Below are 27790 nucleotides of genomic sequence, written 5' to 3'. Positions count from 1 at the left end.
ACAGCCTCACGCTCTACTTTGGATTCCAACAGGGGCACCCCCCATCCATATTCACATATCATCAAGTCTGTGGCATTATTCTGAAAATAGACTTCCTTTTGGAGTAAGAAAGAAGACACTCTGGTTAAAGCCACTTCTGTGGTAGAAGGAAAACCATGTGTGATTTGGAGAGCATAAGCTTCAATGAACATCCTGCTTAATGACACAGAGAACAGAATATTCCACTCAAAGGAACAGAGTGAATCCAGAAACAATGCCTGACATTTCTGATCAGTTTATTTTGACAAGGTTGCCAACATGATGCGGAAAGAATAGCCTTTAAACAAATGTTGCGGAGGCACCTGGATATCCACAGGCAGAAGAATAGCGCTGGGCCCCTCCTTCACACCACATATAAAAATTACCTTGAAATGGATCAGAGACATAAATGCAAGGGATAAAACTACAGGACTTGTAGAAGAAAATATGCAAGCCAATCCTTGGGACTCTGGGTTGAGCAATGGTTTCTTAGAACACCAACAGCAAAGAAAGAAAGAACGAATGGAGGGAAGGAGGGAGGAAGGAAGGAGGGAAGGGAAGGGAAGGAAAAAAGAAAAAAAATAGATTAGTTGGATGTCATCAAAATTTAAAAATTTTTGTGCTTCAAATAACACCACAAGAAAGTGAAAAAAAGGCGAGGCTATAGAAAAATTGGAACGTCTATGCATTGCTGGTGGGCACAAAAAATGAGGCAGCTGATGTGGAAAACAGTATGACAGTTGCTCAACCAACGACACATTGAGTTCCTGTATGATCCCGCAATTCCACTTCCAGAAATATACCCAGAAGAATAGAAAGCAGAGGCTTGTACACCTATTTGCGGACTTGTGTTCACAACTCACAATGGCCAAAAGGTAGAAGACCTAAGTGTCCACCTATGGATGAATGGATAAACCGAATGGGGAATATACATGTAATGGAGTATCATTCAGCCTCAAGGAATGGAATGGTGGGCCCTGCTACAGTGTGGACATCACCTTGAAGACAGCAGGTGGAGTGAAAGAAGTCACAAAAGGATAAGTAGTATAGGATTCCACATTTTACAAAAAGATTTATGTGTTTATTTGAGAGGGAGAGATTGAGCGAGCACGAGTGGAAGGGGCAGAGGGAGAGGGAGAGAGAAAATCTCAAGCAGATTCTGCACTGAGCACAGATCCCAATGCGGGGCAGGATCCCTTGACCCTGAGATCACCACCTAAGCTGAACCTGAAAGTCGGATGCTTCCCTGAGGGGACCACACAGGCATCCCGCTGTAGGATTCCACTTGTATGAGATAGCTAGAGTACTCTAAGTTATAGAACTGCAGTGGCATGGTGGTTGCCAGGGGTGAGGGCAGAATGGGGAGGTACGGTTTAATGGGTTCAAAGCTTCGGTCTGGGAAGTTGAAGTTCTGGAGATGGCTGGTGCTGACCTTTGCACAGTGATGTGAATGCATTTCACGCTGCTCAACTGTACATTTGGAAAAGGTTACCATGGAAAATTCTGTATTATGTGCATTTAAAAAAGAAAGTGAAACCCAGAAAATGGGAGAGAATTGTTGCAAATCATATATCTAATGAGGGTCTTATAACCAGAATACAAGGGTCTCCTCTTATCCATCTTATTCTAAGACCCCCCCCACTAGATGCCTGAAATTGCAGACAGTCCTGAAATTATATATACTATGCTTTTTCCTCTACATACACACTTAGGATAAAGCTTAATTTATAAATTAGGCACAGTAAGAGCTTAATAACAGTAACTACTAATAAAATGGGACAATTATAACAATGTAGTGTGATAAAAGTTATGTGACTGTGGTCTCTCTCTCTCAAAATATTTTGCCGGATTCACGCTTCTTCTGCTGGTAATGTGAAGTAAAGTGCCGCATGATGGGATGTGGTGAGGGGAATGACATCAGCACTGTGAAAAGCGTTAGGTTCCCACTGACCTTCTGACCACAGGTCTACTGCTTCCAGACCATAACTGACCCCAGGAACTAAAACCACAGAAAGTGAAACCCTAGATAAGGTTTACTGTATACAAAGAACTCTTATGACTCGACAATAAGACAAATAACCCAATCAAAAATGGAACAATGATTCGAATAGCTGTTTCTCAAAAAAATCTATATAAATGGCCAAGAAGCACACAAAGGATGTTTGTCATTAATCATCAGGGAAATGCAATCCAAAAGAGGAGCTACCACTTCACACTCCCTAGAAGGCTATACGCAAAGAGTCAGGTGTTGGTGCCAGCATTGTTGAGGATGTAGAGAAGCTGGGTGAAATGCAAAACAGGGCAGCCGCTTTGGAAAACAGGTGGGCAGTGCCTCGAAACGATAAGCACAGTTACCAGATGACCCAACAACTCTACGCCTAGGTATTTACCTAAGAGAACTGAAAACCTAAGGGCCCATAAGAGCTTGTATACAAAAGTTCATAGCAGTACTATTCATCATAGCCGGAAAGTGGAAACCACTCCAAGGTCCATCCCCTCAGGGATGAACAAAGTGGGACACACCCACACAATGTGACATCATTGGGCCGTAAAACAGAGTGAAATGCTGTCACATGGTACAACATGGGTGAACCCCGAAAGTATTATGCTAAGGGAAAGAAAACAATCTCAAAAGGCCCCATATTGTATGATTTCAGGCAAATGCATACAGAAAGAGTTTGAGGCTGCCCGGGGCTGTGCAAAGCAGGGAAGGAAGAGGGACCGCTAAGAGGTCTGGGGTTCCCTTGCATCACTACATGAATGTACTAAAAACAATTACAACTTCATCTGCCTTTATCAAGGTGAATCTTCTGTATGTGAATTGTAGCTCAGTAAAGCACTTATTTAAAAACCCTGCACAAGCTCTGACTAGCTCTTGGACCCTGGGGAAGGCATCAAGGGCTCTGAGCACAAGTTTTCTTATCGATACCTGAGGGATATCTCTCTCCCAAGAGGGCTATAAGACTCAATGAAATGATCCATTTTAAAGTGCTTTGTAAGCTGTGAAATTCATCAGAAAATTTAGTTAATATTTGCATTTTTTAAAAAGAGCTCTGTTGCCAATAGGAATGAAAGTCCTTGTTTCCTAGTAAAGGAATTTTTTTTTTGTTTCACAGCTGGGGAAAGTGTCCTGGCACTAGCCTGAAGTACGACAGATGGTCCCCAGTTTGTGTCTGCTTCAAATGTTGCCATTCCATGGTACTCCTCTTAACCCATGTTACTTAAATTGTTTCAGTTCTGATCATGCTACCCATCAGTCGAAGGGTACAAGTAGATGCTAGCCAAAGGTGGCTGGAGGGACAGGCTAGGCGCATGGGCTTTCTGGTGATGGTGGGACCAGGAGCCCACAGGAGCCACCTAGGGGTCAGAAGAAGAACTTCAGGCTATTTTTTACATTGAATCCAGAATGTAGTTCTAACATCTAATGAAAGGTTGATGGGTGGTGGGGAGTGGGGGGTGTTTATATATATATTAAAATTAATATTTATTAGTTTCAAAGGTAGAATTTAGTGATTCATCAGTTTCATGTAACATCTGGTGTCCTTCCATCAAGTGCCCTCCTTAATACCCATCACCCAATTATCCCTTCCCCCCCACCCCCCCTCCCCTCCAGCAACCCTCAATTTGTTTCCTAGAGTTCAGCATCTCTTATGGTTTGCCTCCCTCTCTATTTTCATCTTGTTCTTCCTTCCCTTCCCCTATGTTCATCTCTTTTGTTTAAATGCCACATATGCGTGAAATATGGTATTTGTCTTTTCTCTGACATATTTCACTTAGCATAATAACCTCTAGTTTCATCTACACCATTGCAAATGGCAAGATTTCATTCTTTTTGATGGCCAAGTAATATTCCATTGTGTGTATATACCACATCTTCCTTATCCATTCATTAGTCGATGGGCATCTGGGCTCTTTCCATAGTTTGGCTATTGTGGACATTGCTGTGATAAACACTGGGATACAGGTTCCCCTTTGAATCACTACGTTCATATTCTTTGGATAAATACCTAGCAGTGCAATTGCTGAGTCATGCAGTAGTTCGATTTTTAACTTCATGCATTGAGTTGTTACAAGCCAATTTCTCATCACCCTTTTTTAAAAATTTATTTATTTTTAAAGATTTTATTTATTTGTCAGAGAAAGACAGCACAAGCAGGGAGAGTGGCAAGCAGAGCAAGGAGCAGGCTCTCTGCTGAGCAGGGACCCTGACATGGAGCTCGATCCCAGCACCCTAGGTCATGACTGGAGCCAAAGGCAGGTACTTAACTGACCGAGCAACCCAGGCACCCTCTTGTCACCCTTTAAAAAGACCTGCTCTTAACTTTAATACCTCAGGCAGGAACCCAAGAATTGCTGTCTTGAAATCTCCAGAAGATTGGACATCCTGCTCTGGTAATGGTTTATAGAGTATCTCATCTCCTGTGATCAGAGAGTTCATCCATATGTTTGCCCTAAATCCTGTCTTTACTAATCCCAGTGTGGATGGTGAAAGTCTTCACCCAGGGCACGTCTTCTCACAGGGACACACCACAGCTGCGCAAAGACCCTGGAGACCATTTCTTTACAGCAGGATAATTGTGCCCATGCAAACCAATTGTTCAATGCCTGCTCACTCGCAATTACAGCTCAGAAAAAGGATTGATTTTTTAAAAATTCCAAACTAGTACTTTCCTTGTCTGATTAGTTCAAATCAATTCAACATAAAAAACAGGAGTGGGGACATAATTAATAAATCATGACTGGGGTGAAGAGCAGTTTTGATCCTGGCCTTTCATAAAGCCTCCAGGCAAATCAATGGCAAGCCTGGGGTCCTGGTTCCCTGACTGTGATGTGGGGTCAGGGTAGTATAGTGGAAAAAATGATGAAATCTGATGGGAGAGGGGATGCCTGGGTGGCTCAGTCAGTTAAGCATCTGCCTTTGGCTCAGGTCATGATCTCAGGGTCTCAGGATCAAGCCCTGTGTCGTCCTCTGTGCTCAGCAGGGAGTGTGCTTGTCCCTCACCCTCTGGCCCTGGCCCCACTTGTGCTCTCTCTCTCTAATAAATAAAATCTTTTTTAAAAAATCTGATGGAAAAAATCTTAAGAAAACTGTCTTTCTGACAAGAAGCCAATTTTAAAAAGCAGTAGCTTCTACTACTTCACAAAATTTTATTTAAAAGATATGGAAACTTCAGAGGCCAACCAAGACAGGCAGAAGCTGACCAAGCTCCATACCACTGCTCTCCCAGGGATTAAATGGACACATTAACAAAGGCGGTGTCTTTAAAGAAGGACTATGGGCTCGGGAGTCATGAACCACTGGGGTTTAAACCCCAGCTCTACCACTTCCTAGCCTCAAGGCTTCGGGAAGGCTGCCTCACCTCAGAGCCTCCTCGTCATCATCTGCAGGACAGATGTAATAAAAGCCACCTTAGAGGCTTAGGAAACACAGCTCAAAGGGGCAAAGCTGGGATCCAGACCCTATACTGTCGGACTCAGAAGCTGTGGGAGGAACCTGAGACACCCCTCCTGAAGTGAAGAGTTCTCTATCCCCAAAGGAACACAAGTCTCACAATGACAACCTCCCCTTAACAGAGTGGGACCCTGAGCATGCTGGTGGGAGGCGAGTGGGGGCATTCTCCAGTCCTCCCAGGATAGAAGATACCTAAGAGGTAATAGTACTGCTGAGTAGTCAGACCGTATTTCAGAAACCGGGGACAGCGGTCAGGCTGAGGGGTCGAAAGGAGAGCCGGCACAGCGAGGGACCTGGTGAGGACATTCAGGCTGCAGGGAAGGAGAAGAGGTTTCTGGAGACTGCACAGAGCCCGCAGAGCCTAGATGTAGCTCTGCTCACAGTTCCCAGGAGCTCAGACAGCTGGGCCCCAGAAGTCCATTGGGGGGGGGGGCAAGCTAAAAGAGCCAGCAGCCTGGAGGAGAAGGAGATTTAAATACACACATGTATTTAATGCACACACACACACACACACACACACACACTGCAAGAACTATGGCACCGAGTCTTCCTTCTGTACCTATCTACTCCCAGTCCCAAAATGCAGGAGAGGAGTCTGGCCTTTCTATTAAGGAAGTGCTAAAGAGCCACAGTGAAGACAGCGAGTCCAGGCCAGAATGTGGGGAAAGGAGGGAGCCACCCCTTTCTACCTATCTGAGCGGTGGTGGCAAAAATGCTGGCACTCTCAGAAGTAGGTCTAGGGGTGCCTGGGTGGCTCGGTCAGTTAAGCATGTGCCTTTTGGCTCAGGTCATAATCCCAGGGTCCTGGGATCAAGTCCTGCGTGGGACTCCCTGCTCAGCAGACAGTCTGCTTCTCCCTCTCTCTCTGCTCATGCTCTCAAAATAAATAAATAAAATCTTAAAAACGAAATGAAAACAAAAACAAAAATCAACATAGGCCTGGGCTGCCTCACTGGATGATGGGGCAGAAGCCACAGGGAGGTTAATGGAACAAGTTAGTGGTGCCCAAAGAAGGAAAAGGCTATACTCAGGAGACATGAGTGAGCTCACCATCCCTGGAGGTAACCAAGCAGAGGATAACCCATCCTCGCATGCTTGTCATAAAGGGATTCCAACCTCAGGTGGGTGTCTGGGATGCTTCACTACTCCAGCCATTTCCAATTTGAGATTCCCAGCCTGCGGACCCCGTGTGATGACAAGGAGGGATTTAGCATGGCTTTTTCTAGGATGAGCAGCTCTGGTGCCCAGGTCAGCACGGATGCCGAGGGAAGGGAGGAGTGACACGTCGGATGTCCAGACTGACCCCAGAAGAAAAGAAGTGCTTGAGGGAGGAACCTTAGGGCAAAGCAGCCCGGAGACAGCAGGGTCCTGAAGGGCAGCTAATGGGACAACAAGACCAGGAGACCAAGGCCCCAGGTTAGCCCCACATCTAGGTGTGAGTGTGAACTGGGCCTCGCTTGTCAGGAGATCAAACAAACCCAGGACGAAAAGGCCATCAGAGCCCTGGGTAGTGAACGTCAGACACCTTCACCCAGGAAGGTCTCAGGCAGCGCTCCCCGACACACAGCTAAGACAACAAAGTGGGCTGGTTTCAACTAACTCAGCCCACACTTTCTTCACAGTTCCTCATCAAAAAGGGTAAACTAGGGACATTTGAGCAAGTAAGCCCCTGCTGTGCTGGGGACATGGGAGAACAAAGGGAACAGAGAAAGCCACTGTGGCTGACAGAGCCGCCAGGTATAGATCTGCTGAGCCCAGGCCGCGGGTAATTTAGGAACTGTCGTATCTCATCACGAAGCCACCACCCGTGACTCCTGAAAAACCGTGGAACCAAGATGAGAGATGTCTGGGGTCTAGCAAAGTACAAATGTTTCCAAAGGGAAAACAGAATGACATGGAAAATTCCAGTCTAGTCAGTGCCGGGGCCATACCTGAGAATTTGGGATAAAATCAACTCTCAGTCGGGGCTCCACCACGGGCCACACACCATGGGGACACAGAGGCCAAAGGAGAATTACCCTTCACATCTTAGTGTGCCAACAGTTCGTCCACAGCACGGAGAAGGAAAGGATAACGAAATAGGAGAGGAATTCATACTGCAAACAACTTCTCAGGTTGGGGTCTACTTCCCAGAAAGCGGAGAAATCCTGAGATGATGCATCAGAGATGGGGGGGGGGGCACGGGTGGAGGGGAAAGGACCCAGCAGGACCTTAAGGCGGGTGTTCAAGTCTACTTGACTCTTGGCCCAAATCAGTGGGGGCAAGACTTGATAAGTCAGGGAGCACTTCTTTCCTAAATAAATTGTTTAGAGGATCTATACTGTAAGATGGAAGCAGCAGCCTCCCCGGGTTGAGGAGGGGCTGTGTGTAGAGGGACGAGGGGAGGAAGGCACTTCCTTCCCCAGCCTCCCCTCAGGGGACCCTGGCCTCCTCAGAGCTGTCAGAAAAATCAGTGGGCTGGACAAAGGAACTGAGAATAAACTTATTAAATGTGACACCGATTACAAAATAGATTCAATAAAACACAAGGAGACAGGAATGATTTTCATAAATAATCCTGAAGAGTAGCAAAAAGAATTCACCGGACCAAAGTATGAACTCAAAATGGCCAGGGTAAGTGGGAGATGAGCCTTCCTCCCCGTCTCCTCCCCTACTTCCGGATATACGTGTGGGTCAGGAAACCCAAACCAAGTGAAATCAGGGTAGCTCAGGCTTACCAAAGCAGCTAACAGGAAAGAGGGAAATCTAGGTTCTAGTTTTAAAATCAGAGACCACATACAGCTTTGATTCTGACTGGAATAATCTAATTAGGTACCTCAAACAGACAAGGACTTTACCTCAGATTATAACTTAAAAAGAAAATAGATTCTTCTGGACATTCAAAACAGAATGTTTAAAAGGCCCTTTTTTAGCTGTGGTGTACTGTTTTTGTTTTTGTCTCGTTGTGGTGACTTAAATGTGGTAAAACATATATTTCATCAGGTTAGCATTTTAACCATTTTTAAGCATACGATTTAGTGGCATTAACTCTCTGCACACAGTCGAGCAACTGTCAACAGTTCTATTCCCGGAATGCTCTAGTTCCAGACCCTTCCATTACTCCATACAGAAAGTCTGCATGCATGAAGCCGTAGCTCCCCATCCCTGCTCCTTCAACTCCAGGACCATCTAGTCTATTAACTGTCTCTGTGAGTTTGCCTATTCCAGAGATTCCATAAGTGGAATTCTATAGTCTATGTCCTTTCGGGTCTGGCCTCTTCCACTCAGCATGTTTCCAAGGTGCGTCCATGTTGTAGGGTGTGTCAGAGCTTCACGGCCTTCCGTGGGTAGATAACATTCCCTCACATCCATTTTTGTTTATTCACCTGTCCATGGATAGTTGCATTGTTTCTGCCTTTTGGCTGTTGTGAATGTACCACATGCTTCTACAGCTACGAGATGGAGAAAGTGGAACTGGCTCCTGGGACAAAGCAGGTCAGGGGTGAGGGTGCGGGGGAGGGAGGCATGAGAACAGCAAGACCAAAAGGCAAGGTGTGACTGAACAGAGAGCCTTGAGGAAGGAGTGGGTGAAAGGCTGGAAATCAGGATTAAATCCTACACTGCTCCAGATGATTCCCGGGGGGGCCTTCCAGTTCTGATCATTGGTCCACCAAGACCTGACCATTAGATAATTAAACAATTGTAATTATAATGAAATACCCTGCCTGGAGGGTGGAGAGAGAAAGGGGAATTTGGAGGCAATCAAGGTCTAATCCCTCCAGAAGAACTCGGTGGCCACGGCGGTGTAGGTAGAGAATGATGGCGGAGATGGCCCCCCACTTTTCCTGGGGCTTGGCTCCAAGTGAGCATCAAAGAGGAGCAGAGAAATGGTTTCCACAGAAGCTGGAAGGGCTCGTACCTGCCTAGGGACAGAGCGCTTTCTGGGACTAGGCTGGCCTGTGAGGGAAGTCTTAAATCACTAGGGAAGGAAATGAGGGAAAGGCTTGGTGACAGGGCAAAGGGGAACATGAATGGCTTCCACCACAGACCAGAATGGCTTGTGGCCAGGTCCGAAGGAAGGACATAGCTTTGGGACAGAGGTGAGGGGGGCACAGCATGCCTAAGAGAAAGAGGAAATATGGGAGAAAAACAGAGAACAGGGTCTCATGCCCACGTTCTTGACCGTGTGGCTCTGTCTGAAACACTGAACCACTCTGGGCCACTCCCCTCATCTCTGTGATGACTGGCTCAAAAGCCATCATCCCTATGGTCCCCTCCAAGGCCAATTCCAGGCACATGGGGGGCACTGAAGAGGGTGTTGAGAGAGGTCTCTTCCATACTCACTCTTCCAGCAAATATTTACTGACCACTGCTTTGTGCTAGACACCCTGCCTTCATCCCACCTGACACCAAGCAGACGGACAGGAGGGACAGTGACACGACCTTCTTGTTGCCAAGGTTGACAAAGGCAAATGAGAATAAATACCACCACTGTCTCCACAAACAACGCACTCCCTATGGTCTAGATCACTGCCGATGCAAAGCCAGAAGGGTCCCCAGCATCAAGCACCCCGACCCCAAGTGTGACTCCTGGGCTCCTGGGAGGAGCTCCTATCAGTGGGCCGGGAAGGGAGGGAAGAAGGCAACAGAGAGCTCAGGTGCCAGCCAGACTCACCTTCACGCAGGAGTAGATCACGGACACAAATACCACCAATGTCAGCAGCAGGAAACAGGTCAGGTAGAAACTCAACATGAACACGGAGCTGGAAAAAGAGAGGAGGTGGGGAATTCTGGGGGCTCTGAAAGCCTCTGGAAGGCGGGAGCGATGGCTCCATCTCTCTGAACCCACTGCCCAGTCTCTTCTGGCCCCTGACTCACTGAGAAAGGGGCTTACACAGCCCTGTGCACGGACTCAGGACCCCCTCCACGATCACCTGGCTCCCGTTCTTGTCACCTCCCTGCACGGCACAGAAGCCCGATGGGGGCTGAATGGAGAAGCGAGTGTCACCTGCTCGATAGTTCGCCTAAATCTTAGCCATCCAGAGACTCACTTCATTTGGCTTGGAAGGACCCATTTCAAAAGTCACCTGGTTATTCCCCCCAGGCAGTTACTCAGGGCTAGGTAAGTAACCATGAAGGCTGAAAACGGGATAGACAAACATCACTTTTTAACACACGTTTGTCAGCAGCCTAAGTAGACACTCTGAGAAACAGCGGTGATGTATCCCTTTGGGGGACAGAGTGCCTAAACCCTGTATCCTGCCAGGCCCCATGACAAGTCCTACTCAGTTTGCCAGTTCAATATGGAAATGCAAGGAACCCTCCTACCCCATCCCTGCAGAGGCAGATCACAGGTGACCTTATTGTTCACCATGGGCCAGAATCCTCAGACAGGAGAGCTGCCAGTGACTTTCCATCTGGCCCTCCTGGGGCAGGGGCTGGCTAAGGTACACCCATTCATATCAGGAGGCCACAGAAATCCCTTTTCCCTTGCAGGGAGCAAGAGTGGCCTGGAGGTGCCAGGCAAACGGAGGGCTTGACAAGGCAGGCGAATACCTCTAGAGAGGCATTCAAAGGGCATCTTTGTTCCAGGCTCCCCCAGAAGCCAGCACTTAGATGCTTTAAACAAACAGAATGAGGGTAGAGAACTCTCTTCAGAGGGAAAGAAAGATCTTTAAAGTAGCTTTTAATGCTTCTGTAGAGAGAGGACTGCTGGAGCGAGACTTCCATCAACGCCTTGGCAGCTCGGAGCTGTAGCCGGCAGGGAAGGAAGCCACGGCAGGCAGAGCAGGGACCAAGGGAAACCCAGCCCATGAGCCACACTGCAGGAACAAAAGAGCGACTGGCACAGAGGCAGGGTTACAGGGACCTAGGCTCACTGGTCTATTGGGAGCAGCAATGGGACAGAAAGACTGGGTTGCTTCTTTATACCTGTAGCTCCATTTCCATATAGAAAAAAATGGGGTCCTGTGTCAATAAGGACCCACAGTCACACCAGCTCTGCAGCAGCTCAGCGTGGGCGGCAATGGGCATGAGCGGCACCCACCAGAGTGAAGCTGGGTGCTGGTGTCTGTGGGGTCCGGACAGAGTCCCAGCAGACACATGTGTAAGGGCTATCCCTGCAACAGTGTCTCATTACAAATAAAAGACGTATGGAGGCCTCGTGTACCTCCTGATAACATGCACTAAGGAGGACATATCACCTCTGTGGGATCCTCACCCAAACTGCGTAACCTCAACCGAACTGTGAAAACACATCAGACAAACCCATATGGAGACAGTCTACAAATTAATCGGCCACCTCTCATCAGAAGCTCCAAGGCCACAAAAAATAAGCAAAGGCTGAGGAAGCGTCACAGATTAGATGGGACTGCGGAGAACGAAGAGCTAAACGCAGTGTGGGATCCTACCCAGCTGCTGGGACACAAAAAGGCCACTAGGGGCAACAGCAAACGGAATTAGATTACAGTCAGTCAGATAACAGCGTCATTCCGGGTTCATCTCTTGCCATTGACCCTCGGCTGCTGTCACGGAAGTGTCCGTGTTAGGGAAAACTAGATGAAGGATGTCTGGAGACTCTGTCTCTATGGCGCTTCTGTAAGTCTACAATTATTTCAAAATGAAAAGTAGAAGGTGCTGGGGTGAGGGGACTCTCCTAGATTCGGCTGGACTTAGGAGACATAACCAAACACAACCAGTGGATCTCGAGTAGATCCCAGCGATGAGGAACTCGGGCAGGAGTTGTTTGGAGACGACTTTGGATATGTGAACATGAACTTGGTGTTACATGATTGCAGAACTGGGGTTAATTTTGTTTGGTGTGTGGGGCATTGTGGTGAAGAAGGAAAATGCCCTGAAAATAGGTGTATGGTAAGGGCTTTTAGGGGGAAAATGTCCTTTCATCTAAAATTTAAATAATCAGAAAAAAAAACAGATGAAACAATGGTAAAACATCATCAATAATTATATCCAGGGGATAGGTGCTGAGGATATTAATTACCTTGCTTTTCTGTATGTTTGCAACGTTGCATAATAAAAGGTCACAAACATGTAGCTACGTGCATACATGCACATACCAGTGTACACACACACACACACACACACATACACACACACAGAGATAACACAAACAATTCTCTTCCTTGTCTCCATGTGACTCTGTGACGATGACGATTTACCTAAGACTTCATTTCCAAGAGCCCACTGCCCACAACAGGGTGGTCCCTTCGGGGGCCACAGGCCTCCCTCAGGGACACAGCCAGTCCTTGGAAGTGTTCTGGCCTATCTGTGAGAAAAGCCATCAGAACCAGAAATCCATTCTTTGAAATACCCAGAGGAGCAGAAAACCTTTATCTTTTGAAGATGTGTTAACGTTTTTGCAAAAACCAAAGGTCACACAGAAGCAAACCTGGTGAATACTTCGGGTGATTTAAGGGCGACCGTGGTGTGGGTGACAAGGGGGCGAGATGATAAAGGATAAAGTGTCAAGAAGAAGTCTCTCATGCAGCAAGGCAGGCCCGGAGGGCTTCCCGCCCTGTCACGGGGGAGTCAGACTCCCAGCTTCCCAGTCCCTCCAAAGACACAAGCGGAAGGCTCTCCTTGTCTGAACAAGCCCACCCCCCAACACCCCGACCCCCTCCCTGCTCTCCTCCATGACCCTTGTTCCCACCCTCAGAGCCTTGCAGCCAGGGGGACAGTACTCACTGGGGCACGATGGTGATTTGGACAAAGCAGATGAAGAGGAAGACAAGCGAGGCACAGGCCACGTAGGCACCAAATCGGTCATCCACCTGCTTGGAGTACTGAGAGGAGGGCGCAGGGTGAGGGGGGCCCGGTCTGCTCCAGCCCCGCCCAGCCCAGACACGCGGGCAGCCCACTCCCAACACCTGGGAGAAAACTGCCCTAGCCCTTGTGCTCAAGAAACCCGTCCGAAGCGACGTTTAACGCAATGCCTGTGGGGGCAGCAGCTGGACTGTGTCAAACCAGACACTTTCTGCGGGTCGGGTCACCGTGAGAGTCCTTCATAATGATCCTGGCTCCAATCACGGAGCACCAGCTACCGGCTAGGACACGCGCCCGTCTGTGGTGTCCTCGGCACACCCTCGCAAGAGCCCCGGGAACAGGACCTGTGTAGCTGCCACTTCGCAGAGAAGCGAACAGGAGGCCTGCTGCAAATCACAGAGCTCATCTCCCAGGGGCCGATTCCTCCTGCGACAGCAGCCAGCTGCACCCACTGAGGCTGTGCTGGCACAACGTCACCAGAGAGGGCGCTCGCGGCTCGGGTCCCGTTCCCCAGGGCCGGCCGTGTGTGCTCACAGGTCGGCCTCATAGGACCAAGGTTGGGTCTGGCTCTGTCATGACTTCACTGGTTGCCTACAGCAAGTCGCCCAACACCTCAGTCACAACTTAAGGAGATGCGACAGAGAGATCTTGACTGTTCCTTCCGACTTTTTGTCAGTGTGCCAAAGGCAGAAGGGACGTCCTCTGGTGATGATGTTCATAATGGTAACAGCAATAAAAATAAAATAAATACCAACTAACATCACTGAGCATCCGTGGCAGATACGATTTTGTGTGTTTTACACATATAGACTTGTTTAACCCTCACTACGCCCTCTGAAGAAAGTCAGAAAACGGAGGCATGAGGAAGTTACGACTTAGCCCTGCTGACCACGAAATGTCTCCCCGAAATCTCCATCTCCTGAGCACTGTGGCATTGGAACAGGTAAGGGCACTTTCTGTGGTGACGGGGACAACAGGGAACTGTCGCCCTGTCCTCCTCCCCCCACTCCTGGTCCTGCCCAGGGCCTCCTTCCCATCCAGGGTGCCCTACCTTCTTCTCTAAGTCAGGCTCCCTGAAGGTCAAGAGGAACTTGCGGACATGCTCAGACCGCAGCCTGTCGATGCTCCTGGCGTCAATGGCGCGGCCCAGAAACTCGTCCACTTCATCCTCAGGGTTTGCACTTTCTTGGGCATTCCTGGGGAGCAAGAGGAGCAGACGCAGGACAGGCTGACCATCAGGGGGCACCGCTAGAGGGCCCACCTGGCGCCCTGGACCCAGGCCCATCAGAAAGGCCCTAATAAGGGGCGGGGACTCTGGGACTGAGACCAGGATGACTTGGAGGCCAAGTCCCCTCTCTTAACCGCACACATGAACAGAAAATTGCCCATGTCTGACCCTCTGGCTGAAGGGCCTCGCTGACAATAGGCTTTTCTGTACTACTGATACATTACTGTAGTGTAATAATAATATGACTTATCATAGAAGGTCTAATTGCTTTTCCCCACAGGTGACAGTCTCTGCTCTTCACTGCCCAGCTGCACCATCATCCCGGACATCCTCTGGGAAGCGGGTTTCATGATCAGGCTGCTGCACAAAAAGCCTTATTCCTCAAGGTGACACCCAGTCATCAGTGGGGTAGCTAGCGCCCCAGAGCGGGGAAGCAGAAGAGAAAGAAGACATTCCCTCAGGGCACTAGGATGTGACCAGGGCCAGTGACCAATGAATGTGCTGGGTCTGCATTTTCCTGAGAGCTACGGTTCCTGTGTGTGTGTGTGTGTGCACAGCCATGACCAGAGTATGCATGTCTGTAGCTGTGTGCACACGTCTGTGGGGTGAGGACACATGGGCGGCCCTCGTGCCCAGCCTGTCTGCCCGGCAGCCCCTCTGTCAGCAGCAGGGGCTCCAGTCACTCTCAGCCAAGACCGTGAGGGCGCACTGCCCACACAGCACGGGGCAAATGAGCTGTAAGGCAAACTTGGGGCTATCCCTCAGGCCAAGAGAGCAGGAATAAAGAAAGGCATATTACTCACTTGTCCTTGGGGTCTTCGAAGCCCTAAAAGAGAGGGATAGAGAGGGAAGGAAAGGTGTATGAGAACAGAGAAGACGCTTCCAGAAGGGACTGTGGGAAGGCAGTCTAGCTCACCAAGGAGCCTGCCCTGAGGGGGGCCTGTCACTCAGGAGATTTTTCTTCCTTCCTTCAGTGAATACAGCCAGGGTCTTCCGATGGAACAGGAGCTGTGCTAGACGCTGCAGGAGGCGGGCACTGCGATTTCATGTCATCCACTGGCAAAACCCAGGGTCTAAGCAAATCCTGTCCCTACACCCAATTCCCCAATCTCCCCTTCTTCCTGGACCCAGGCAGGGTAGGTCCCTCTCCATTCTGCCTTGAAATAAGCTTGGAACAAGAGAAATCACTGCGTGATCAGTTCCCACATGTGTGCATACCCCCCACCCCCACTGAGCACACAAAGTTCACCCATCTGTGAGCTTAAGAGAGTTAAACTCCAGTGACCTGCAGCAGCCTTCATGGTATCTGAGAACCAGTGTGTTCTTCCAAGGCCAGAACTGGGTGGGCACCCAGGGGGTGAGAAACCTGCCTGCCATGGGAGTGACTACTGCTCCTTTACCCTGGGCAGGGGTGAATATGACAGTCCCTTACTGGTTGCCAACCTCAAAGCCCTATTTACTGTTAATCTACGCCTTCCATGAAAATGTGTCTCAGGGTGTGACCAGGTGTGACAGAATGGAAGGTGGGTTCCCTGAAATGGGAAGGGGATAGAATCTGGGAGGCGGAGGCATCGGCAAGCAGCCCCAGGGCCGTTTCAGATAAGGCTCAGGTTGCCAGGACAAGGACAGAAGGCTACCTGCGGTTTCTTGCGGCCCAGTGTGGAACTTACTGCTGGGCAAACACAGGGATCAGCAAGTGCCAGGTGAACCCAAATCCTAAAACACTGCATACATGTTTTGAAAATGCAAAAATCAGGATTTATGTTGCTCTCCATGAACCAGAGCTGCCAGATGCTTAAAGAGATTGGGGCCCACACTGCCCCGGTTCTCCATTCTGTCCCCAAGGGGAGGGCTTCCGAGGGCCCTGGCAGCCTCTAATGGCAAATCCAAGTGCCCGACCTCGGACTCAGCTCCTCCCAGGCTGCCTGGCAGTGGTCCTCCCTGGACCAGCCAGACCTTCTTCTTGCCCTCTGAGCATCATCAGGCCCAGGCCACGAGACCCGGCCCATGTCACCACCCTAGCCTCGGCAGGAGGAGTTGGGGGGGGGGGACTCACGTGAGTGCTCCACCGGGGGGCAGGCCCGTGCTGGGTGCTCCCGGGATCCGTCAGGCATGAGCTTAAGTGGGCAGCAGGGAAGCCAGACAGCCAGCTCTCCACAGAATATGGTGGGGGGGCTGGCCCTGAATTCCATCACAGGGGCCGGCCATGACTTTACTCTGGGACTGAGGACAAGGGAGCTACTATTAAGCCAGTGCTGGCTTCTGCTGCTCAGTAGACCTGAGACGTTTTTAACACACCTGTTTCTGACTTTCTCCTATGCTCTTTTGGTCATCTGCTGGGGCTGGGGGTGGGGAGCAGGTCTGCTCCGTGTGCCTTGTTAGTGTGGAGAGCTGAGCACTGGGCTGGTGTGTTGGCAGACTGACCACGGCAGACGGTCATTAAGAACACAGTCCAGGGATGCCTGGGTGGCTCAGTCAGTTAAGCGTCTGCTTTCGGCTCAGGTCATTCACCCAGGGTCCTGGAATCGAGCTCCATGTCAGGCCCACATTCAGCAGGGAGTCTGCATCTCCCTCTCCCTCTACCCCTCCCCCTGCTCATAATTTCTCTAATACATAAATAAAATCTTAAGAAAAAAAAAAAAAGTAACCCAGTCCAGTAGACGGGGTTCAAGTTCCCCAGCCTGCTTACTAGTTCCGGGACAGCGGTCCTCCACCTGGCTAGGAGGACCCCCAGACAGGTTCCTGCAATCTGTAACACACCACTTCCGGGGAGCAGCTCTGATTCTGTTTCATTCGCAATTCCTGTCCCTTTGGGCCTAAAAGCAGGAGCAGGGGCTGTGGCCCCTCCACTCACCCACGGGGAAGCGCAGGCTCTGGTTTGCCCGCTGGGCAGGTGAGCTGTATCTTCCCTGAGCACTCCGGCCCTGCCCACTGCCCTCGGAGAACAGAGGGCCTCCCTGGCTAGATGAGCAGAGGCCCCTCTGGGCCCTTGCTGTCAATCTTCTTATTCCTCAGTAGCCTTAGGGAGACAGGCCTAAGCACAAACCAGAGCAGCTCGCCACTCCACTTTAAAAGCTGAGTCCAAGTTGGAACAAGATTTAAAGAAGTTAGCTGATGCCTACGAGTTGGTACCTTTCTTAGCACACCCAGTCATGCCTAATCTAACCCCCACTCCGGTCACTGGCCGAAGTCAGGGGAGAAGCTCTTCCTCTGTGCATCCTTCTCAAAGATCTCAGGCAAGCATACCACCAAATGCTGACGGTGTTCCAGCTTCTGGAACCACGCCATCCTCAGCCTGGACATTCTGACTGCATGGAGGGGGCGTGGCGTGTGTCCTTCGACGCTGGCCTCTGGGGACTCTGCCCAGCCAGGATGAGGGCCAGAGAGTCTCTTCTCCCAAAGGCTGCGGCAGAGGTGTTCCCAGCACTCTTTGTCCACACACTTTCCCGTCCCTTCCTGCTGGCGAGGCAGCCAACACCACGGAGAAATCCTGTAGCCCGTCTCCCCCACGACACCCCTTCTCTTCCAAGGCTCCTGGTCCTAGCAATGATTAATGTGTCTGCTACACCAGTGCTCACACTCCCAGCTGCCTCCTTTGAGACTCTGAAAGAACTAAGACTGCACTTACACCAAATATCACCAGGAAAAAAGCTTCCCCACGATTTTAAACAGAGAAAGCCCACCGGGTGCCTTTCCTGCCTGCCTGTGGCTCTTCCACTCCTCACTCCCACAGTCTCCTTCTCTCCTCTGTCCTCTCCCTCCTATCTTCCTGTTCCCCCTTCCCTGCCCCCTGAACGACAGCCTCCCTCTCTGCCCCAGGCTCTCTGTGATTTCCGGCCCCTACCTCTGCCCACCCCCTCTCTGGTCCTGGTCACACGGATACAGGGTCCACAGGAGATTATGAAAGGGCTGGGGAAGAACAGAGAGGAACCACCAATTGCTCTTTGCTTTGGGAAGGGCCCCCCCCCCAGGAGGGGAAGTGGTGGCTGGAGATCTGTAGAAGTCCAAATTCAAAGCCCTGGAGGAAGGCAGGCACCCCTTCCTCCACTCTGCCCCCTCATAAACTCGGTGTCCTATGAGCTGCTTCTTTACCATCAAAAATTAAAATGAAGGTCTTGACTCCATTTATTTTTTGACCCTATAGGTTTTCCTTAAACCCTTGTCATCTGTTAGTTGCCAGCTAGCAAGGAGCAGAGTGGCCGGGTCCCCAGCCTGTCCCTGGCTCAGTCTGCTGCCTTTGCGGGATTTTCATAGAATTTACCTGCAGTCCCTATTGCTATAGCTAAAATGTGGTCAAACCCACAGACCCCAAATTTGTGATCGCAGGGCCAGCACGCCCCATCTTGTTCCAGTACTCTGGCTCCGAGGGAGCAAAGTGCCCCCCAGACACACACACAGCTCCCTGCACCCTCCGGCCTCACTCATCCGTCTCCCCGGTGTGGGCGCCTCCTGCCTGGGAACCAGGCTGCCCTCGAGCTAAGGAGCACCCGTGGATGTGGAAGCCAAGCTCTCAGATGAAAAGAAAGAAAACACTGCTGCTGTACCCTTACCTGATCTGTCATCCCTCTTCTTCTTCGTCCCACCCTCTGAATTATTTCTGTCATCCCCGGCAGAACCCAGACAGTGCATCCCAAATTAGGCGGCCCCTGGTGTACTCAGGGAGGGCCGGGGCTGTCTCCCTCCAGGCAGGCAGGGTCACTTGAAAGGGACGTAGCATCCTTACCATGGCCTCTGCCCATCCAATCTGCCTGCCTCACCCCAGACACCTGCGGTTAGCACGGGCACTTCTCAGCACAGAGGGCTAAGGGGACCATCGCCTGGTGCTTGCCAGAAAGTACTGAGATGGTTTCTGAGCCCGAGGATGTGTTTCAGCTGCCTGGGAAAGGCGGAAGGTGCTGGAAGGACGTCTGAGGAGTTGCTGCCCCACCAGATGGTGCCATGGGAGGACTGGAGGCTCTGCCTGGACTTGGGGTCTTCTTCCAGCCTTTGTGACTCACGGAGAGAACCCAGGGCCAGAAGGCAGGCGCTCTGGGTCCTAGCCCAGTGTTGCTTCTGTGACTCTCCCAGGTTCTGTCAGGCAACCGGAGGGGCTTGGCCCAGTCCTCACACCCGTGGAAGGCCCCAGCGCCGGAGCAGCTGCCCCACCTGCACTTACCATCCGCTTCATCTCCTTGGACACCTGGTTGCCCCCCAGGTGATTGTAGAAGGGACGCTCAGCTCCCCAGTGGGGTGGGTTGTGCCCGATGGAGTTGGTTCTCTGGCGATTCATCTTGGCAATCATGGCCTTTTCTTCTTTCTGCAAAAGTAAAACAGACAACATCAGCCTGTGGGCAGAGCCTAGCGGGTGAACCCGAGTGGGGCGTTTCTCATCCCTGCTGGGTGCCTGGCCATGTGGGAATTAAGGAAGGTGGCCTTTCCTTCAGTGCACAGCCGGAGCCTAGTCTGGGACCCCGGAGCTCAGTGTAGAAAGTCTCCTAAATCCCTTCCCACTCCCCAGGGTAGCCCTGGCTGGCCTAGGTGGGAGGCTGGTCTCTTGAGAAAGCAAAGGGGTGTGGGGGAGACTGTCATTGGCACGGAATTCTCAAGGGGTGGGCAGAGCCTGCGTCCAAGAGAGGAAGAGAGAGGAAACCAAAGATTCTAGTCTCCACTCGACTTATCCCAAACAGGTATGTTCTACCGGAGAGGCAGCTTCTGGAGGTTCGGATCAGTAGAATCTGAGAGGCAAAGGCCAACATACATTGTACAAATACACAAGTGGGGCCTCAGCTGTCTCCCCATATGCCAGCCACGATCTCTGTCTGATCGTCCACCCATCCGAATAGGCTCCAGGTGGATGGTTGGAGAGGCCCTGGGGAGACCGGAGGCAGCCTTCCCCTCAGCTCCCTCTCTGAGACTGGGAAGGGAGCCCGTCGGATCAGGGACGCAGCTGACACGGCTCTGGGTGGGGTGGGGTGGGGTATGAGGTATCACTCCCTGTCTCCATTTCATCTTTCTGGACCACCTATCAGAAGAACATGACCCAGAGAACCCAGAGTAGCAGGTGAGGCCTGAGCCTGAGTGGGGCAGGAAGCAGGGCCTGAAGACCTTGTCACCCTGACAGAGGGGAGGGTGTGGAGGGGCTGGGAGGAAGTCAGTTCACTTATACTCTAATCAAAGAGCGAGCAAATGTTCAAAAATCCTCCCATCCTTCTCTGTGTTCTATGGGGAACCCGACGCAGCTCCTGTCCTGCTGTGGGAAATGAGGTCCCCCCCAGTGATGTCCTTGTCAGGGTGGACACTTGCCCCCAAGGAGCCCCCAAATGTACCTTTGGGGTCACCCAAGACTTTCTCTGGACTTTCCTCCCAGCTTAGTTTTATCCTTCATCTAACTTCTTACAAAAGAAAGAGGGAAACTTTTCTCTACTAAAGGTTACTGACCAACAGGTCAATTCAATGGAAAGATTCATTGGTAAAGGGTTTTTTAATCTAGGGAGAAATAGAAAATGTTCTCTTTGTTCGCTTTTTAAAAATTAAGAACATGGAACATGACACTATTAAAAATAGAACGCCGAAGTCTGCTAATAATTCAGTTTTATATTTGGGCAAGTGTGGGCTGGGACAAAGGGAGGGAGGCGAAAAGGACTAGAAGGTGAAACCCTGGAAAGGACGGAGATCCTCCAGAGAAACAAAGATGTGTCGGGACAGACGGCAGAGACAGTCAGGACACATAGCGGCAGAAAATGGCCCAATATCCACCTGGTCCAGGCAACAGACAAGGAGCAGGATGGACACGAAACCAATGGTTGGACAGAGAGTAGATGGTGGACGGAGTCCCTGCTGTTTCATTTCCATGCCTGGCCTGTGGCTGTGCTTTGGCTAACTGATTTGAGGCCTGTTGCATTTCTGCAACGGGAGACAAAATTAAAACACTGTTGCTTTGCTGTTGGCCTTTGCAAGCCCTCTGTAATGCCCACGAGCTTCCCCGACTCAGGAACCACAATGCGTGAGGAGTTCATGCCCGGACTCAAGGAGAGAGCGAGAAGAGAAGGGAGGGGATGCTGTGAAACAATCCTCCCTAGAAGAACAAGTCCCCACAGCCCCCGCCCCCTGCCCCCGGGTTCTCTCCGCCCCACCCGGCCCCCCAGCCCTCAGCCCCCTCCCCGGCCGACCCGCTTCTGGGTACAGCGCAGGATGAGGAAGGTCTCGATACTGTGCTCCTTGAGGTAGGCGTTGCGCTCGCCCCCACAGCCCGGCTCCACCTCGTAGTCCCCATTCAGGTAGTTGAGTGTGGCCTTGGTGATGTGGATACGCCTGCAGGTGGGGAGGGACGCGGGGAGAGGAGGGCAGAGAACGTGACTTCAGACCTCTAGCCCCCATGCAGAACCACTCTGTGACCGACTCTGTCACAGGTCAGATCCCAGAGCCCAGCACTTTGGCTCAAACGTTAACCCCAGCCTAGATCCCGACCTCGATCTCAGTGTGCTCTATCCCTCCTCTGTCATCGTCACAGTGGCTCCGGGAGGCCCCTTCTGAGCTCATGTTCACCCTGAGCATATCATATCCCACTTAGGTTGTAGCACTGTCATAGCGGAAGACATCACTGGCTCATGAGGAGGACACAGCCTCGGTCCCACAAACTTTGCTAACCTGCTCTGAAGCTGGCAGTGGCCCCAGCTGAGAAGAGGCCTGAGCCCAGATCCCCCAACCACACACAGAGGCCCTTTTATTACAGGCACTGTTTCTCCTGCAGGTCCCTAATAGGTCACCGGCTCTACTTCCATTCCTTGGAAACACCATGTTTCCTCTACCTGTGCCTGTCCTCACCTCAGTTCCTGGGACTGGCTCTCTCCCCACCTCACTCATCTTCCTCACCTGTCAATCCTGCTCAGCCATCCAAGCCAACCCATGTCCCACTTCCTTTCTGTCCTGGCTACTCCGAAATTACCCATGGTTCCTCCGGCCTCCAGAACTCTACCCCACCTATCCCGGTGCACAACAAGTGGCCCTGTTTTATGCAAATATCTTCTGGGTGAAGTTCTGGGCAAAGGTTGAGAGGATGGTCCCTACAACTTGCCCTGGTATGGAGCAAGTCATTTGTTAAGGAGCAGAATTTTTACTTAAATTCTGCCAACCCAGAGTTGCAAGTTACCCCATCCTGCCCACCCCAGGATGGGCAGACCCCCAGACCCCCAGACCCCCAGATGGGGGTGGGCTGGGGAAGTTAAGTCTGGACCCTCACTCACCCTGCCTTGCCTCCAGCTTCCATGTGGTTGGCCAGCGTGACGTCATTAGACCAGACGTCGAACTGCCACTTCCTGAGACCAAGGACACCGCAGTGTACTCGCCCGCTGTGAATTCCCACGCGCATGTTCACGTTCACCCCTGTCACCTCCCGGACCAACCTGGGGATGGAGCAGGGGTAAGGCTAGGAGAGGGTCAGGGACCAGGCGCACAGAGTGGGGGCAAGGCTGGAAGGCACGGGATCGGGGGTGTGACAGAAGGTGCAGGGGTCAAAGAGTCACTTCTCTCTGGTCCAGCCCAAACCCAGAGTCTGAGACTGTTTCACCTGAGGTGGGCAGGGGCTGGGCCCTGGTACTCTGCAGCTCCAAGCAGGGAGGCGTCGCTTCCCAGTGTGGCCACAAGGGGGCACAGTGCCTCACACTCCCATCAAGACCCCACTGCTTCCCCAGGAAGGCACCTTGGGCCTTCGCTACCCTCAGTCAATTCAACTGCATTCTGAGGATGCAAATGCTGTTAGTGTCCACTTGAGCCAAACAGGGAAGTTAGAGCCGCTGCAAACCCCGTTTGTGTAATGCTCAGAGTTGTCTCCATTGCTGCTTCTTGGATATTAATGACGTGCTGAGCAAGGTGGTTAACTGACTGGGGAGGTTCCATGTGCTCAAAGTAGCACCACTTCCCACCACAGGCCAGGGCTGAGGGCGTCCCCGGGACATGGGGGACCCCTCCATGGGCTGCAGGTTGTGACAGGAGCTATACTGCTCTGGGCATACGTCTGAGGCCCGAGGTCTGCAGAAGAGGGTGCAGGAGCTTGGGGCGGGGCAGGGGGTTACACGGTGTGTACTCTTTGGGGACCTGCATGCTCTCAGATACCCTGGTATAGGCCCACTCAGCCAGTGGCGGGCCGGCAGCTTGACTTGGACCAGCCCTGGAGGCTTGCCCTCCTCCCCGCCAGGCAGCGAGTGGTGAACACCAATGCAGGGAAGAGTTATGTCATTCATCATTTCTCTTGTCCCTGCTGGAATGTGCCTTCCATCCGCAGTGCCTCAGGACCCTTGCTTGGGTTGCTAGTATCTCATTCCACCTTTCTGGCTTAACTCCCGGACCACGTCCTGCATGAAGCCTCTCCTGGTCCTCCCAACAGAAACAAATGCGCCTCCTGCCCCCATCTCAGTCTGCCCTCTTCACCTGATGCCGTCCGCTCTGCATGACTGGGCGGCATACAAGGGCACTCAGCAAACACTGCCCAAAAAGGCTCCGCCAAACTGAAGGGACCCGGCCACCTTCCTGGACAGCTGCTCTGCCCCTGACCTTGTCCACGGTGGCTCTTCCTTTGCCCCTAGCCAGGCTGCTTTGGAAGCTCCAAGTTACTGAGCCTAAGTTTGGATTATCTCCACATCTTTAATAACGAGGGCTCCTTCTCTGGCTGGCAGTGACTGAGAACTGGCCAAAGATCCTTCTTGCTATTGCTCCCATGAAGGATGGATTTTCTTAAATGGGGACACCTGCATTTGCATCCACCTGGCATGTTGTATTACCCTGGGGAGATGTTTAACCTCCATGCATCCAACCTCTCTCGCCTGGGAAGAAATGGGGCTGGGTGGCCATGGGCCCTGAGAGGTGAGGGAGGGAGGCACAGGGCACGGCATGATGGCCAGCTTGTCCTCCTCGCCTGCAGAGCTGGTGCCACACCTCCCACTACCCCAGAGTCTGCAGAGCTCTCCCTTCCTAGGACACGCTCCTCTGGGAAAAGCTTCCGGGCTGCTGTGGACAGAAGAAGCCTAGGAGAAGGCTCTAAGCCGGGAGGCACTAATCAACTCTCCAACATCAGGTCCTCAGGCTGTGGGATGGTCCCCTCCCAGACAGGCACTTACGAGATGGCCTCAATCATGTCCATGCCCATCTCCACGCAGCAGTGGGCATGGTCAGCCCTCGCTTCCGGCAGCCCAGAGACACAGTAATAGCAATCCCCCAGGATCTTAATACGTAAACAGTGATTCTCCTGGAAAGCAAATTAATTTTAAAAATTAAAAATAGTAGGAAAGAGAAGTGGGAGGGAAAGAAACGGGAAGCAAACAGATTCACCCCATGCCTGGAATAACTTGCCTTTTAGGGCAGCGAGCACAGACAGATGCATGGCCCCAGCCCCAGGACAGGCTTATCAGGAGCTGAGAGGGGGATGGAGGCCCAGCTGAGCAGCCCTCAAGCATTCCAGCCTCCCTAGGCTCAGGAACTCACTTTCATGGTCACTGCTGAGACCCAAGAAGAGTGCAGTGGGTCCGATGTGGGAGCAAAGAGGGCAGACTTCTCAATTCGAGGAAGGTCCCAGGTTGAGAGTCGGTGTCCCTGCTTCTACTCCCAGGCCCTGAGAATGCTCTGGACCTTGGCCTAAGGCTCTATGAGAAGTTTTCTGATTCTCCTTCTTTTACAAAAAGACTGAAGCAGGAATGAGACTTAACCAAAGCTTGCCTGCCCCTCAGCCTGTCTGAGATTTGACCAAACAGCACGCTGCTAACCAGCAAGCATGTGAGGACTAAGACCTCCCCACCCTCCAGAGCTGAAGTCCTGCCCACTGCTGCTCCTGAGGAGAGTAACCACGCACAACGGGGGTCGCCCAGCAGGTCACCACTGAGCCAGAACTCGGACTCGGATGGGATGTCACCAGTCACCAATTCTCAGCTCTCCAAGTCTGGCCACTAGAGGTTACTTCATGAAGTAGGACACTGGGACTCAAATGTCTGAGTGGCCTGGATTCTCATTTAAGGCCCGTCCAATGCCTGACGGCCCAGCATATATCCAGTTCCCCTCATCCATGGTCAGGGGATAAAAACCACCAAGCCAGTGTCAGACCCACCATCTAATAACCGTGGAAGCCCTGGCACCCCTCTGACCAGCACCAGGCTCTCATAAATGGTCTGATGGCAAAAGGAAACATGTCCGCCTGCTGGTGGACATTGCAGCGGGCAGCCCTGACATAAAATGACTCAACAGAGGTCCGGAACATCACTCAAAGACACAAAAGCTGGAGAGGATGACAGTATAAACAGGGACTGAATGAGCGAATATGTCATTTACCGCTCCATGGCCTGGGATGCTACTTCCAATTTGTCTGAACAGCACAGAGTCCTCTTTCTGGAAGCCTCTGGGGGGTGGTACATAGCTGTCTGCAGGCCATTTGGGATTCAGACTCATTCTCTTACCACTCTGGCCGAGCTCCCCAAGAAAATGGCTCTAGGGGCACTGAATCTGCCCCACCAAACAGAAATTCCTCAGGGGCCTGGGCAGCGTCACCTGCAGGCTTTCCCACGCCCTTCCTCAGGTGGAAGGCTCACTCTCTTGCTCCCTCATGATCACCGACATACAAAGACACATCCAACTGTGTGAGGTGTGAGGAAATACAGCCACAGTGCGTGCATCCTACCCCCTGCCCAGCAGGGCACATGCTGGCCCAGGGCCCGTCCCTGGGGCTCACAGGGCCTTGGCCATAGCGCTCTCCCTTGGGCGGCCCAGATGGAGCCAACCTTCTGGCTCTGGCACGGGTCCCAGGTGCCGGGGACGGCAGGGAGAGTGACTCACCGCAGCCAGCTTGTCAAAGCGGGCGAAGAGCTCGTTGAGGGTCATGACCAGCTCCTGGGCAGTGCACTGGGATGCCAGGCTGGTGAAGCCCTCGATGTCGGCAAACAGGATGCTGGGGAGACAGGTGGAGGAAGACCCCTGTGAGGGAGGAAGGACAGGGGACGCAGCTGCTGGCCAGCAAGAGTCCTGGGGATGGGGGGCTCCAAATGGCTGCTGGGGAGGGCATCAAGGGTCCCTGGCCCTGGAGAGTGGAGGGAGCTGGCCTCTCCATGCTGCCCAGGAGACAACTCTATGCTCTCATCGTGCCCTCACTCCCACCCAGGATGGTGGTGGGGGTGGGGCTGGGGCAGAGGCATATGAGGCCTGGGAGTGTGCATCTGCCTGAGTTACCGAAGACAGGGCCCTGCGCACCCCCACCCCCAGTTCTGTCCCCTCTTGGGCCTGCCCTATGTGACTCCTGAACAGGCCCTTTAAGGTAGCTGTGGCCTTTGATTCATGGGCTTAGAAAGTGTTCCAGGCCCTAGTGTCAATCCCACTAAGGTCTCACTTCCCAGCCCCACAGATAGGGTTTCGGGCCCAAGCCCTCCATCCCTAGGGAGTCTCTAGAAGGGACAGACTAAAGAGGCTCGGGGAGGAGAGACAGAGAGGAAGACACAGCCAGCAAACGTCCGGAAGCCTCCAACTCGTCCCTGCCAGCAACGGCAGCCTCATCCCCAGGCTCGGAGTCAAATGCAGCAGCCGGTCCCCACGGTGGTTATTGTGGGTCTTCTGTCTGTGTCTGTGGCTTGTGTTCTGGAGACCGAAGCCGTCTTCCTTTTCTTTCACAGTACACCACTAGAGGTGAGGCCCCAGAGCTGGAGTGTGGAAGGGCTACTGGAGTTTTTTCTTTAAGTAGACACAGAAACGTAATAACCCTCATGTACTGAGATGGGCTGGCTCAGGGCTGGGAGCCTGCAGACTGTCTTCTCACTGAGTCCTCCACGCAGCCCCGCAGCAAAGGCTTGGGGTCTCCTTCTCACGGACGAGGCGGCTGAGCCCCCGGGAAGAAGCTGCCGACAGCAGCATGGGGGGCTCCTTCTCCAAGGTCCGTGTTCTTCCCACTATACCACAAGGCTCCTGAAGCCCCAGACAGCCTTCCTTTTTAAAATGAGGAATGTAGAACAAGCATATTTTGTCATTCTATCTGGAAAATATGCATTGGTGCATTAAGCCTGTCTTTCTATTCTGATGTTTGATACCTGGGACCTCACTGACCCTGGGGAGCCTGTCAGTTCCAGGCCAGTCGGGTCTCAGAGATTGTCCAACAGCTTGCCTTAGCATCCAGCGCCCCATAGCCCAGCTAGGCTCTCACGCTCAGGCCATGACTCTCCTGCCCTAATCACCCCAGGGATGGGTACCAGACTCGGGACGGTCCCTGCACCACAGAGCCCACTGAAATGGTTCCAACTAGCCTATCCCAAGCCTGCTTATCCATTCCTTCCCGCAGAAACCCCAACAAAGTCTCATCCTCAAAGCCCTCTCGCTCTGCCTCCGGACCC

At 52.0% G+C, this 27790-nt stretch overlaps 1 protein-coding gene across 2 annotated transcripts in view; it reads right to left on the bottom strand.

Annotated features, from left to right (window-relative positions):
* The window catches only part of ADCY5 (adenylate cyclase 5), a 148116-nt gene that overhangs the window by 19464 nt on the left and 100862 nt on the right, over positions 1-27790 (bottom strand). The window contains exons 4-12 of one of the 2 annotated variants that reach the window (XM_044252198.1): positions 26253-26364; positions 24551-24678; positions 22682-22840; positions 21608-21749; positions 19615-19755; positions 15263-15285; positions 14283-14427; positions 13154-13251; positions 10125-10212 (exon numbers count right to left, since the gene is read on the bottom strand). In XM_044252198.1, the coding sequence (XP_044108133.1) occupies positions 10125-10212; positions 13154-13251; positions 14283-14427; positions 15263-15285; positions 19615-19755; positions 21608-21749; positions 22682-22840; positions 24551-24678; positions 26253-26364 (1036 nt within the window). The remainder of the gene's footprint in view (positions 1-10124; positions 10213-13153; positions 13252-14282; positions 14428-15262; positions 15286-19614; positions 19756-21607; positions 21750-22681; positions 22841-24550; positions 24679-26252; positions 26365-27790) is intronic. The other variant, XM_044252199.1, reaches the window with a different exon arrangement.

Source organism: Neovison vison, chromosome 6 (assembly GCF_020171115.1).
Source record: "Neovison vison isolate M4711 chromosome 6, ASM_NN_V1, whole genome shotgun sequence".
Classification (NCBI taxonomy): domain Eukaryota; kingdom Metazoa; phylum Chordata; class Mammalia; order Carnivora; family Mustelidae; genus Neogale; species Neogale vison.
The sequence above is the reverse complement of the archived record's forward strand: the minus strand, read 5'-3'. Positions and strand labels throughout refer to the sequence as shown.